Raw genomic sequence first — 13,420 nt, forward strand, 5'->3', positions numbered from 1 at the left:
TTAACTGTACATCACTTGTTCCTATAATTGTATGATTTAAAAAAAAAGATGAGTATTAAATATTTGTGGCTTTACTCATACAAATATCATCTTATTAGATGCTGCAACTTAATGTGTACCCTCCAATAACAGAAAAAACTTTGCTAGTACATTCTGCATCAAAAAGAGAATGAAAGCCTTTATTATGTTACTAGGCTATCCCTCCAAATTTCTAACTCGGTTCGTTAAAAAAGGAGTGCTACTTATGAATTAATGAAAATTCAATAATCTGCCCTGGTATTTTTTTCTCATCCTAAAGGAAGAGACACAGATAGAGCATTCTATACAAATATGCTATTTCCTGTAAAAATAATTCAAAGTAAAGCAGATTTCAAAGAATATTTAGTGTAAAGTTGAGTCGTAAGGCACAATCTGAAAACACGAGATACAGTGTGACTGTTCCTGTCATTTAACTCACCTTAAGGGGTAAAGCTTTGGAAGTCCATGAAAAAAAGTCCAAATCCCTTATTCCTTGGCTAGCATTAAAGACATTCTGAGCAACAAAGTTTAAAAAAAAGACATATATCAACAAAGAAATGGGAACAAAGAAACATTGGAGGAAGAAGCTTGAGGTACTATAATGCAAACTTTCTCCACAAGTAAATTTACTGGTAGAATGTTTTGCAAAAGGGGGAAGTTTTGTTTTCCTAATCAAGTCACCTGAGTCCATTGCTCACCATGGCAAATCATCCATTAAACAAAAACAGTTTAGTATGTCAAAAGCTCGAAATGGATGTAGTGTGTCATGCCATTTACTGAAATTAAGAGCCAGACATTTCTTATAAAGCTTGAGACTTCATGCACAGAAAAATCCCATACTTCTGTTACAATGAAACAGTAGTTGGTCCCACCACAAACCACAGTTTTATAGCAAGACAGTCTGCTGTTCTGAAAGATAATTTCAATTATTGCAGGACAACTGCACATGGACATTTAGTCACCAAGTCAGAACTGAAAAGATGTAGAAGAGCTAAGCTCACTATTGTTGAAAGCAATTCACCTGCACAGAATGATTTCATCAGTTTGCACACCAAAATTGTACTCTTTACCAGAGCCAAAAATTTCAGAGTACTGTAAGGAGAATGATCACTAAGATTTCATTAGCGTTATAAAACATACAATGCATTTACTGGTTTATTATGAATTATCATAAACCAAACGGAGCTGCCAGAGAGAGTTCACTGATTTTATAATCAATTGCCCATACTACAGAAAGGAGCACTGCAGTTCTGTGTATTTTTTCCTCCCACAGAACAGCTAGGACAGCATTTTTTAATCACTAGAAAACACAAAAAAGAAGCCATCTTTTCTCCATAAACTGGTTTCTACTAATGTCAAAGAAATTTTTACTGTTCCTGTCAAATGAAAGAATTAATAGTACATATACTGTAGTATTAATAATCAGTATTTATGACAGAATCCCTTTGGCAAAGCCACCATTTTATCTATATTAACAGAGGTATCAAAATCTTATTTCCTATCCCCATCCTGATAGGGGAACCAAGTGAAATCCCTGGACAGCAGTCACTTTAAAATTTAACAGTAGTTAAAGAAAAGGCAATGAATCCCTTTAAGCAGAAACAAGTACAAAACACTCTTGGCATGCCTCCTCTGTATTCCTTGAAAAAACATTAACACGTTAAAAGTAAGTAAATCCAGGCTTCTACCTCATGATAGAAGCAAGTCATCTAGCTATACACTGTTTGCAAAACTTCTGCTTACATCAAGTTTCAGTAATGCAAATGATTTGCAATTCTGACAAAAACAGGGAAATTGTCAAACACCAGCATTTCTTTAAAATTTAGTACCTCTACCCAAAATTGAAAGAGGTACTAAGGCACTAATGAGATCTATTTTGGGGCAGTGGGAAGGCGGGGAGGGTGTTAGATAGGAAGATTGGCAGAGTAAAGGCTTACCAAGTTGACATAAAACTATGACAACTATAAAAAGCCTACATTTGCCTACTGAGAAGTTTATTTCATCAGCATCCAACGTAGTTTAACGGACTAATGATACTACTTCGCAGCATATCTCTCACATTTTGTGATGGACTTCTACTGTACAGACAAACATGGACTACCCATAACTAAAATATTTAAGTATCGTTTCAAAGATCCGCTTTTGTATGTTGTAAAGCTATATGTGTAAAACATAAAAAAGAAACCAACAGCAGTGAAGTGGGACCATGCTGGCTTAGCAACACCAAGATCAAACTAGGTCTCCTTTGCTCTGGGAACTTTAGATGTTCCTGGTTATTAGCACACTGTACGCCAGTTTAGATGAATAGATCAGGCATGTATTTCAGAATTAAGTTTTCATTCTGAAGAAACAAGCTTTATATTTAGTCCTTATGCTATCATCTGTAGATTTAGTTCATTTTTTCCTTTCAAGCTTTCCCTTCCAAAAACTAAAAATAATTTCAGGATTTCTTCCAGCAAAAAAATTCATAAAGTTTAAGTTACAGAAATAAAAAAAATTCAATATAAGTTACTCCATTTCGCCACCAAAAACTAGAAGACCATTAAGAAGCATTTAAAATCTCAATTAATGCTATTTTTCAAAGCTAAGGCTTATCTTAAACAACCATCTTGACATTTTACCCAACACAGTCTTACTCTCCAATTGCTTTCCATCATGCCTGAAATGATGGTAGAAACCTCTTGTGAACGTCCTTCAACATTTCCACAGAACATTTAGCTTTTCAAGGTTCTGTGATCAAACACTGCAGTCTACATACTAATTTTGGTTCTTTCTTCCACTGCAATAATGGTTTGGAAAACTTGCAGTTTCTCAATCCTGCTTGCCTATGGTGGTTGGGGAATGTAATAATATAACTGGGCAGCAGGGTACAATATTCCCTATAATAAAGTTTGACATCTAAAATGAAGTAACAAAAACATATTTAGAATATGATTTTTAAAAAGTCAAGTTCCAGAGATTAACCAAGATAAAATTCTTTTTCTTCCTAGTGTGTACTGCTTTATACTGTATGTACCTTTCTACTAAGTACTGTGTGTAAGCATGAATACATAACTGTCTGTGTAAGGAACTTGACAAGTATTTTTTCCAAAACAGTTAACTGAATGTCACAAGACAGAAGGAAAAGTAACTACCAGGGAAGGAAGCAGCTTATCCAAAATGGCAATCTATTAAAACTCATAGTCTTATCCAAAATCACCATCTATTAAATTCATAGTCTCATAATCATATTACCTACAGTGGATTGGATGGATGCTCAATTTCAGATCAATGGCTACACAGCAGCTCCTCATGAAAGGATTCGATTATACAGCTTTTCTTAAGAAGGTAAATGACCACAGGCCAAATAAATAGTTTGACAACTATAATGGATCTCTGCTTTCCTTTAAATATAATAGCTTTGATCAAAAGATAAAGAAACTGTGTATTTAGGAGATCTAAGATACTCAATATTTGTTTTGTAATAAAATATATGGTTAATGGCTACAAAGAAACATAAAATGTAAATACAGTACATATGCCAGGAGGACAAGAGGCTGAAATTAACACTGCTGAAGAAGTCTACTTTTTTCTTTGTTCATTGTTCTATTACTACAGTGATGAAATAGAAGAATTCAAGTTTTCTTTTAAAAAATATACCTTAAATATATTTTACAAAATGTACTGAGATATTTTATTTACTTAAGGGATGATTAGAAAAAGCCTGCATGCTTAAATGTGACAAAGTAGTGTAATCTGAGTTGCCAAGTCTGCACACCCATGAGTTGAATAAAAACTGAGTCTAATAAAAGTAATGTGACATTCATTTGAACAGGGAATACAATGACTAATTCAGCCACTTGATTTGCCATTTGTATTTTCAGTCACAGGAGAGACCTCTTCCAGTCTGTTTCCTTCTGCTGAAACCAATACTGGTAGAACAGCTTTGGATTCCAAAAATCTTGTATATTAACAGATTTTTTTTTTTTTTTTACTACATTTTGCTTCGTGTCATTCAGTTATCCGAATCAACAGGAAAGGATAAGCAGATACGGATTATGTCACAATTTCATCTACAGAACCTTTAGCATTTATTGCTTAATTGAACACCTTTTGCCACATGCGTCATTCACCCCTAGAAGACTGCATGATCAAATCTGACAACCTTATAAAAATACAGTTTTTTCTCGGACAGTTTAGAGGAAGACAGACATATATTTTTGAATATTCTCAACTCAGTGATCAACTTAAAGATATTTTATTTTAAAACTTTCTACCAAGAATGCAGTATTACTTTATGTGATCAAGATTTAGCAAGAAAGAGAGTTTTAAGCTGAGTTACAAAAATCAGGAGCTTACAAGAGTTTATTGAATTTCATCAAGTTGTGTGGTGCATAATGCTATAATAGCATGCATTAAAGACTAAGGCATTCAAAAGTAAGCCACTGAACCTTGACTTTTGTTTTGTGGCCTTTAAGAAAGAAAATGTTAGAGAACATTTTCCTTTTTCCTCTTATTATTATGAATCAAACCAACAAATCTTAATGCTTAAATATGGTCATAATGAAATTAAATAGCTTTAGGACATGCTAAGTCCTTTCAAAATTTGAAAATATGAGAGAGATGCAAAGAAACCTTCCATCTGAAACTAGCTCAAAACACACCTCTTATTATATGTAACTACATTGTTATAAGTCGCTTTTGTAAGACTTTTGCTATGTTGGCCACTGGCTGCTTACTGATCAGAAGCTAAGAAAGCATGCAACTTTTACCTTGTGCCATTAAGGATGTAATATAACTGGTTAGTTAAAAGAAAATTAGTAATATCTACCAAATCCTAATAGTCCAAATGGTATCAAAACTAATTTATAGCACTGTTTAAGAAAAAAAGATCTATAACATTTTATCTGAACTTTACAGAAGCACTTAGAGTGAAATATATGATAATTAAATGCTGTTTTTCACATTTCATTGTACCTGACCTTCTTATTCAAATGAAATTTGAATTATCAAGATTATATTATCAAGATTGAATACTCTATTTATTTATGACAGCCATTTCCTTTCAAGCTTTTCTCAGAGAGCACAGGGTATGTTCTTCTCTAGAAGTGTGTACTAGAGCCATTTGAAATGTACCAACCAGTAAGTTCTTGCTAACCATGTACATGACTATTGAGCTCAAAACTTTTCCCCTCAGCAAGTAAAAAAATATTAGGAATGGAAAAAATGAAATAAAATCTAACAAAATATAATACCCATCCAGGCTTACAATACTGCTGCATACAAACATTAATGTTTTGTGAAAGTATATATACTATATACTATAGCTATTTTCTAACACGTATCAATTTCTAAGGCCAAAAACACGAGCAAGATTTTAAGCAAAGCTTATATTTTTTCCAATGTTTTCATATATTCTACAACATACTAGGTAAATATGCCCGTTGTCATAGTGTTCGAGTGACTGATGACTGAGTACAGAAATAATTTGCTTCCCAAATGCAATATTAAAGTACTTCCCAGAATACGGATTTCATTGAAAGAATTCTCCAAATAGAATTAGATCAATAAATAATTAATAGACGAGAAGGTGAATAGGAAGAACATCTAGTCACATCATGTAACAGTGTTTGTCAGAACATGGGCTGCAGCCATGGGGGATTTATGAATTGCCAGATTTGGCTACTAGCAAACAGCCCAGTTGCACTCGAACTGGGAATATCTCAGTTCTTCTATGATCGGAAAACATGAACATTACTGGCTGCAGGTATTTAATTTGGCCAAATATTTGTTAACTGTCTTCAACTGCAGCAGCAGCTCACTCATATAAGAGGACAAATCAAATCTAAATAGCTGTATTAGCAATTGTATCTGGTTCTCACATTCTGCCCTGAAGAAACCAAGGTACTGCCCCACTCTGGGGAATGCACAAAACCAGATGAACCAGAAAGGCCTGCACTATTCAGAATTTTTTTGAGAAATGTTGGTTTAGCTAATATACTTTTTTCTTTCCGTTTTTTTAAATTTTTTTAAACTGTATCTTGTTTACAGAAAAGGTGTAACTTTTGAATTGTAGTGATGGTCATCACCATTAAATTTATCAAATAAATTATGCTTACTCTTATTATAAATTCAGTTTTTTACTCAGTCTTGATACTCTGGGATTCTTTGATTAGCTAATAAATTGATTACTCGAGGATTCAGGTGTAAAACTCACAAAAAATATACACAAAACCCAAAGCAGCCTAAAGAACTTTTCAAGGTTTTGTTTTTGGTTTTTTTTTTTTTTTAAAAGCCGCAATTACATTTATTCACTTCAGACTGCAAGCCTCTTCTGAAATCACGGCATCAGTGGGCCAATTTACGGACAACGACATCCTGCATCAGAAACACCTGGTGCAGACCACAATCTAATATGATTATACTTCTGTACACTGTTATAGCGGTCCTTGCACTTTCGTTTCTCTTCTAGGAGAAGAGAATAAAAAAGAGAGAATAAAAAGCCTTGAACCTTTCTACACTCCAACCTCATTACACAATAGCCCTCAAAAATGCAAACACATATAAGGGAGTATTTGGTAATGAAAATATTGTTTACCTCAGGACTCATTTGCAGCCTTAATTAAAGAAAGTCTTGTAATGAGGATAGAGTGTACTTTCGGATATTTTTCAAAGGCACCTTTTACTTACGTCAACAGGTACCAGAAGGCTCTTGCCAAGATGTTGGTTAAAAGAGAGACACCAGGCTTCAGTGTAACCATTCATGTTAGGAACATACTTCTTTATTGTCTCATCATTCAGCCTCAGCCAAACACCATCATCATTGTGGATCTATGGGAAACAAGCAACAAAAACGAGCCATGCCCTCCTGTAACTGTTCCGTAGCTAGTAAGGATTAACAGACTTCAGACAAACAGACAATAGTAGCAAGGAAGTAATGATCTTCACTATGCTGACAGAATGTAAGAAGAGGTAAAGAGGAATATTGACAAAATCAGAATTTCAAAGCAATGGGAGGCATATCTTTTCAGAAGGCAAGGTGCAAAAATAAATTTAAATCAGATCATGCAAAAATAAGAGTTGCTTTGAGAGAAAAAAGGAAAGAAAGCCAAGCCTTCATAAGCGTCATAAATTCCCCGCTTTTCATTTTTCCACTGCTGATATAACTTAGTAAATAGCAAAAATATTCCTTGTATATGAAGTTCTATTGTAAGAAAAATACATGCATAGTAGTCTAACACACTAGTGATCTTTCAGAAGTGTAAGTGAAAGATGTAATGAAAATGACGCCTACATCTGAATTTTTGTGTGGAGTTGAAATAGTAAGTCATGAACAGCTAAATCCTTAGAGATATTATAAGATGAAATCTAGGAATTTTCTTTCCTCATATCAGAGTCTCAAAAGTTTGTTTACACAGGTTTTCAAGTAAGTAAATTAAAAGGAAATGACAGCTTGAAAAACTAAATTAGTAAATATTTAGATTTTTGCAATTTATACTCTTACGTTCTTAAGTTGTGTATGTCAACATCTAAACATGAAAAAAACCATTATTTGCATGAATTAACTTTACATTTTAGCCCAATTTTCAACAGAAATGTCTTATTAATTACCTCGTCAATGAAAGTGATGGATCCATTGACTTTCACTATGCCTATTTGCTCACTCTGAAGGGAAGGGTGGCTACGGATACGAAGCCCTGCACTGTCCTTGGCCACAAATTTGCGAACCTAAGAGAAGCAAAGGAAGACAGTAAGGAAGAAAAAATTGGAACAGAGCTCTCAAAGAGTAAAAAGAAATAGGTTTAACAGATTCTGAAATGCTAGTGACAAGATGGCAGTCTAGAGTTACAGTTTGTTGCTAGTTTCCCATGGCTGCTGTGTATAACTTCACTTTTTTACTATAACCAATAAAATCACAATGTTAAAAAAACCCCTAAAAGTGCATTGACTCAGTCTTGGAAAGATCTCTGTTACATGCCACACAATATTCAGTACAAGCTTCCGATTCTTTTAACTGCCCCCCCCAACCCCCCCAGTTTATCATTCTTTGGGGGTTTTGCCTTTTCAAATGTAGTATTTCCAGTAACTGATCAACCTGGGATTACTGGTTCTCATTTGTGCTACCATAACATTCTGTTCAGTCAGCTTTTTGGCCAAAATTTGGATATCTTCCTTAGCTAAAGAGTTTAAATAGCCATTTAAAAATAGAAAAAGAACAGATTTTTCTACTTCTTTATTTTTTTTTCCAAATAGCTATTTCAACAGTTTCTCCCTTTTTCAAAGGAAGGTTAGATCAGATGCTCCTTGTTACTAGTTGGATTTACTACAGCCTCCAAAATCTCCCAGTTGTTATTCACTATCATTTTTTCACCATTCAACCATGTTATCAGGCACCTGTCCCATAGAGAACAAACATAAAACCAGAGACCAAAAGGATGGCTTAAGAAGTGCATATATTCTATGCATGTGGTATAAAACCTTTTTCTTGGAAGGTTATTTTCAAACTCCACCCATAAAACTGACAAAAGTATCAACTGAAGTATGGACTCAATCTTTACCTTAACATAAAGCACAGAATGATATGGAAAGAATCAAGTCAGGAGAAGGTAATGAAAGGTAACAGCTAAGTGCATGAATTAATTTTTTTTTCTAAATAAATAATTTAAGAAATGGTATTAGTTTTAAGGCTAATTTAAAAAAAAAAAAAGCAGAAGCACGTAAAGAATTTCAAATGTAACTTACTCCAAAATGTGCAAGGTTTTGCTTACTAACAATCCTGTTAACTCCAAGGATTTAGATTTCTCTCAACAGGCAAAACTAAGACTTCCAAGGTCCTTGTAAAAATATAAGGCTGAACCACTGCCAACAGCATTCTCAACATAGACAAGCCTATAAACAAAGCCTTGCAAATTAGGGGTCCCTGCATTATTACCCCAAAATGTTACTTCAGAAAAATCATATGACGGGTTGGCTAGAACTCGGATTAAAAACTTGAATTTAGAGGAAGAAGAACTCGCACCCAAAACTTGGATCGCACAGGCCTGGAAAGAGCGTTTTTCCTCTTTGCAGCAGCTAAATAGTTAGTAGAAAACTTCAAGCTGTAACTACAAACTGTTTAGGGATCAGATCCACTGACGGGCAACACAACAAAAAACAGATGAAAGTTCTCTTATGCTCATTTCTGACCATCATGAAAAACTTAATTGTCTGAGTCTTCTTTCTGGTATAGCATCTCTCTGCTTGGGGTATTTCTCTATGGCACAACGGTTCAGTAACTGTCCTGTAACACCCCCATAGTCAGTTCTTCCATGGAACATACACAAACTGGACTCCGACTAAAAGAAGTGACTAATGTAGAAAGGCACAGCAATTAACACGTACATCTCCCTTACAGTGCACAGCAGTTTTCAAGAGCTTCACTGCTGTGCTTTCTTATTTGGTGAACCTGAAAAGAGGTACACCTCGCAGCACAGAAAGGTGCGTTGTATAGGATAAAGCAACCTTAACAAGGGGGTTAAACTTCTATGAAGGGATGCAAAAAACGACCCCCTACCCAGAGCTTTTGGGTTTGGTGGGTTTTTTTGCAATCGATGCTAGCTACTTGTTCAGTCATGTGAGGACAGTAGAAACAGTCAAAACATGTTAGGGACCAATCATTCTGGTACCAGTCTTGCCCCTTCCAATTCAGCTAAACTAGGACTGCTTTCTTCTAGTTAGTTCCAACTACCCTGAATTACATTACATAGCTTGAAAGATAATGTTTCCTTTAATAGGCTGTGGAATGGAATTCCCCGCAAATTAGTTAATCTAAGTTTCACAGCCAATGAAGAGGCAGCAGTTCTTACAGGTCATATACTCCAGGCTGAATACAGATCACTATGATAATCTCCTTTACCAACTTGGATGGACAGGAAAAGTCAGATTTTCATCTGACTTCAAATAACAGAGAATGAAGAAATCAATACAAAATCATAATCTAGTATTCATTTTCAACTTGTGATTGAAGTAAGGTTTGACTACAAAATTGGAATGTTCCACTGCCTCAATGAAAATGTTTTGGTGTTTCTAGTTGAGAAAGATCACCACTGAGAACGCACTGTTAGTGTCCTTTAGTTATAACTATCTGAAATTTTGGGCTGACAAAGAAAAGGAAGAAGCTTCTGGAGCTCAACTAAGCCCTTTTTCTCAGCGAAACATGATTTGGTATATTGGACTGTCTCTGACTGATACATGTCTAATCTGCATTCTTGGCTTCAGAAGCATGGAGCACAGTGCAATAATTACCTTTCTGTATAATTTGTAATACCGCTGTTCATGCACTAAACCTTTCATGGTAAATAATTTTATCAGTCTTCTGTGTCATAATAAATCACATAACAAACCAGGTTAGAATAATTCTTTGTGTATTTTTACCACAGGCTCTACAGACACTCTATACAGGACAGAAAGATGGTTCCTCTTTCAAAGAGATTACAACTTGGAACAAGAAACAGGACATGCAAGGAGAACAACACAGAGAGATGATTAAACACTAGGTAATGCCACAGAACACCAGAGGCCTAACTTTTGTCAAGTATTTTTAACTGTCATGAAGACTTACTTCACAAAATGTAGCTATTATGTATGAACCAGTCACCTCAATTCCCACTGTAATAATTGAAAAGAAATTGACAGCACTTCCATCCAGCAATTTATCTCATCTTAGATCACGTGTCTCTCTCACTTTGGTGACAGCAAACAACACGTATGATGATCAGCTTGGGTGGAGGTATTAAGTTCTGTGAGATGACTCTCATCCAGTAGGAACTGGGAGTTTTAATTAAGATAATGAAGTAACCAGGAAGTCTTCCTTCCAAGAGAAGGGAGAAAGCCTAAAAGTATTTTTCGGAAAAGAAAAAAAAAAATGCAAGGAGGGATAAAAAGTTGCGTGGAAACTAAAGGTAAATTTACTGTTTTCATTTTGAGGTGTGGGTGCAGGGAAAAGAATCTTGTTAGTGGCAGAAGCAGACACTGGATGCATTTACAGACTGGGGAACTGTACAACAAAGTTACTGTCTCTAGATTATTCAGAAAGTTGGAAAACAAATAAATCAGGATGCACTGTATAGGTAAGAAGGCGGCAAGCATCTGATCCTTTTTGTAACCATGTATTTCTTAGCCACCTTTGCACTTGTAAAAAGACAGGGAAGGATAACCTTGTGGTATTTCAGAATTCCACATCTTTTAATACAGGTTTACTCCATGAAAAAAAGATTCAGCGTCTCATTTAATATCCCTTCCTTTACATCTAAGAGGAAGAGGAAGATGGTTCCCTCATCTGGGCATTCTCCTTATAGCACTGCCACACCACCTTTCAGCCTTCCTCCGTTATTTGTGTCTACTTTAGTCCTTCAGGGTGTAATGATAAGGTGAAATGGGAAAGTCAAAAGCTACAGAAAGGATAACTTTTAAAAATAAAATAATGATATTCTAAGAAAGGAAGACATCGCTAAAGAAACTAATTTTGGATTTTATATTGACTGAAGAAAGATCCTTATCACAAGCCAAACAAAATCTTTGTAAAGCCCTTTGTACAATTAATTTCATACCACAATATCAAAGAAAAAGAACTAATAATAGTGCAGAATGCAGTCTGTGGCTTTCATAATGGTTGCACAATGTTTGTGTGACAAGCCAAGACTAAAGCAGTTTCTGTAGAACTTCTAACAGTTTTATTAATGGATAGACAGAAAGAAAATGGAATTAATATCTTCCATTTTATCCAGTATATTAATTTCATTCCATTCAGCACATTAAAGTGACTTGCAAATATCCTTAAGTCCTGCAACACTATAACATGGTAAAGTATGTATTAAACAACAACAAAATCCCACCCAAATATAACTATATGGGTGGTTTATTTTTTTTTTTTTCAGTTCTCCAAACCTTGTTTGGCTGAGGCTCTGCTTTTGGTTTAATGAGTTGGGTTCCAGGAGGTATCATTCCCTTTGGAGGATCTTTTACTTTCACTTCTAGTCCAGCATCTATAAGTAAACAAAGACTAAGTTTAAAAAAAAAATAAATATAAGTGGATATATCAGTCAAACAGTAGCTACAGTTCATATGCGCTACAACTCAGAGTAGGCAAAATAACCACTCGCTTATCTGGCTGCTATAAACAACACTTGCAGTTGCTTCATGGTGCAAAGTATTACTTTCTCAACATTTGTATCTTCACATGTGGAAATTTACAGACATATAATTTCATGCTGTTAACAGATATCTGTCATACCTTGTGTACACAGCACTATTAGGTAATTTTGTATCCTAATACTGTCCATAGGGGTATGTTTCAAGGAATGGTGAAACAGGAGAGTTAAATGTTTGAGGGGTGCAATTAAAAGGTCCTGGAGAGGCAACAGCTTATGTATGCTGTACTGCTGCAGATGCTAATCACAAGATGTGGGAAACAGATGTGAGCTTCTGAATCCAAGTTACACAACCAGAAAAGGCCTATAAAGAGCCAGCATCTTTAATTACCAACACTGTTATAAAACCAGCAGGTGCTGGAAAATAACACAGTAAAATTCTCAGATCATGAAGAAAAATACACATGAAGAAACAGTTCAAGCTTAAGTAATAGATGGATATAACCTTGAGTAATAATCTTAAAAGAAATTGTTTCAGCAATCACCATTAAAGCCAAACTATAAAAACTTAATAGCCTTGGCAGATATTTTTTTGTTTTTTGTTTAATTTTACAGGGTAACCCTTTGAAGAGCAACAACTTGATAAGAAGCAACCAGACTTAGTGATAAACCTGTTGGTTTCATTAATGTTCTTTTAAACAAGCGTGGCAGTAACAGAAGGAGTCTAGAAGTATCAAGAAGGCAAAAGGTTTCAAACATAGTACTACTAGGACGTAAGCGGTTAAAAGTTGAGAGAATTATGGGTCAAGCATGGGTATAGAAAGCTTGAGAGGGGATTGTAAGATACTATGATTGAATCAGAGCAGAAGTAACATTGAAGAAAGATGGCATAGATGAGTATTAAAGGATACTCACACCTGTTTAATAACTAAGGTTAACAACTATTATAGCATTTCTAAAAGTTAAGCCTATACAATGAAAGAACATGTTAGAATCTGTGTAAAAATATAACAACAGCTGATTTAACCTATGGTGTAAATTTTGTCTCCAGGGATGGCAGACTAGAAAAAAATACAATCAAGTACACTGGAAGCTCCTATAAACAAAAATGTTCTGGTTTGAGGAACAAAGATAACTATTAATAACCATCTGTCATTAATTTTATCTTCTGTAGGTAACACACAAAACTGAGTATCCCATTCCAATCCTATGCACATTATATATAAAAATATATTATATTTATAATATATTATTATTTATATAATATATTTATAAATATATTATAATATATTTAT

The 13,420-nt window shown here is 34.7% G+C and overlaps 1 protein-coding gene across 1 annotated transcript in view; it reads right to left on the reverse strand.

Annotated features, from left to right (window-relative positions):
- Window positions 1–13,420, reverse strand: part of MYCBP2 (MYC binding protein 2, E3 ubiquitin protein ligase) — a 195,132-nt gene that overhangs the window by 62,402 nt on the left and 119,310 nt on the right. Inside the window, 4 exon segments of the mRNA XM_009332100.1 lie at window positions 458–532; window positions 6,688–6,828; window positions 7,609–7,725; window positions 11,923–12,020. Of these exon segments, the coding sequence (XP_009330375.1) occupies window positions 458–532; window positions 6,688–6,828; window positions 7,609–7,725; window positions 11,923–12,020 (431 nt within the window).

Source organism: Pygoscelis adeliae, unplaced genomic scaffold (genome assembly GCF_000699105.1).
Source record: "Pygoscelis adeliae isolate BGI_AS28 unplaced genomic scaffold, ASM69910v1 Scaffold98, whole genome shotgun sequence".
Classification (NCBI taxonomy): Eukaryota; Metazoa; Chordata; class Aves; order Sphenisciformes; family Spheniscidae; genus Pygoscelis; species Pygoscelis adeliae.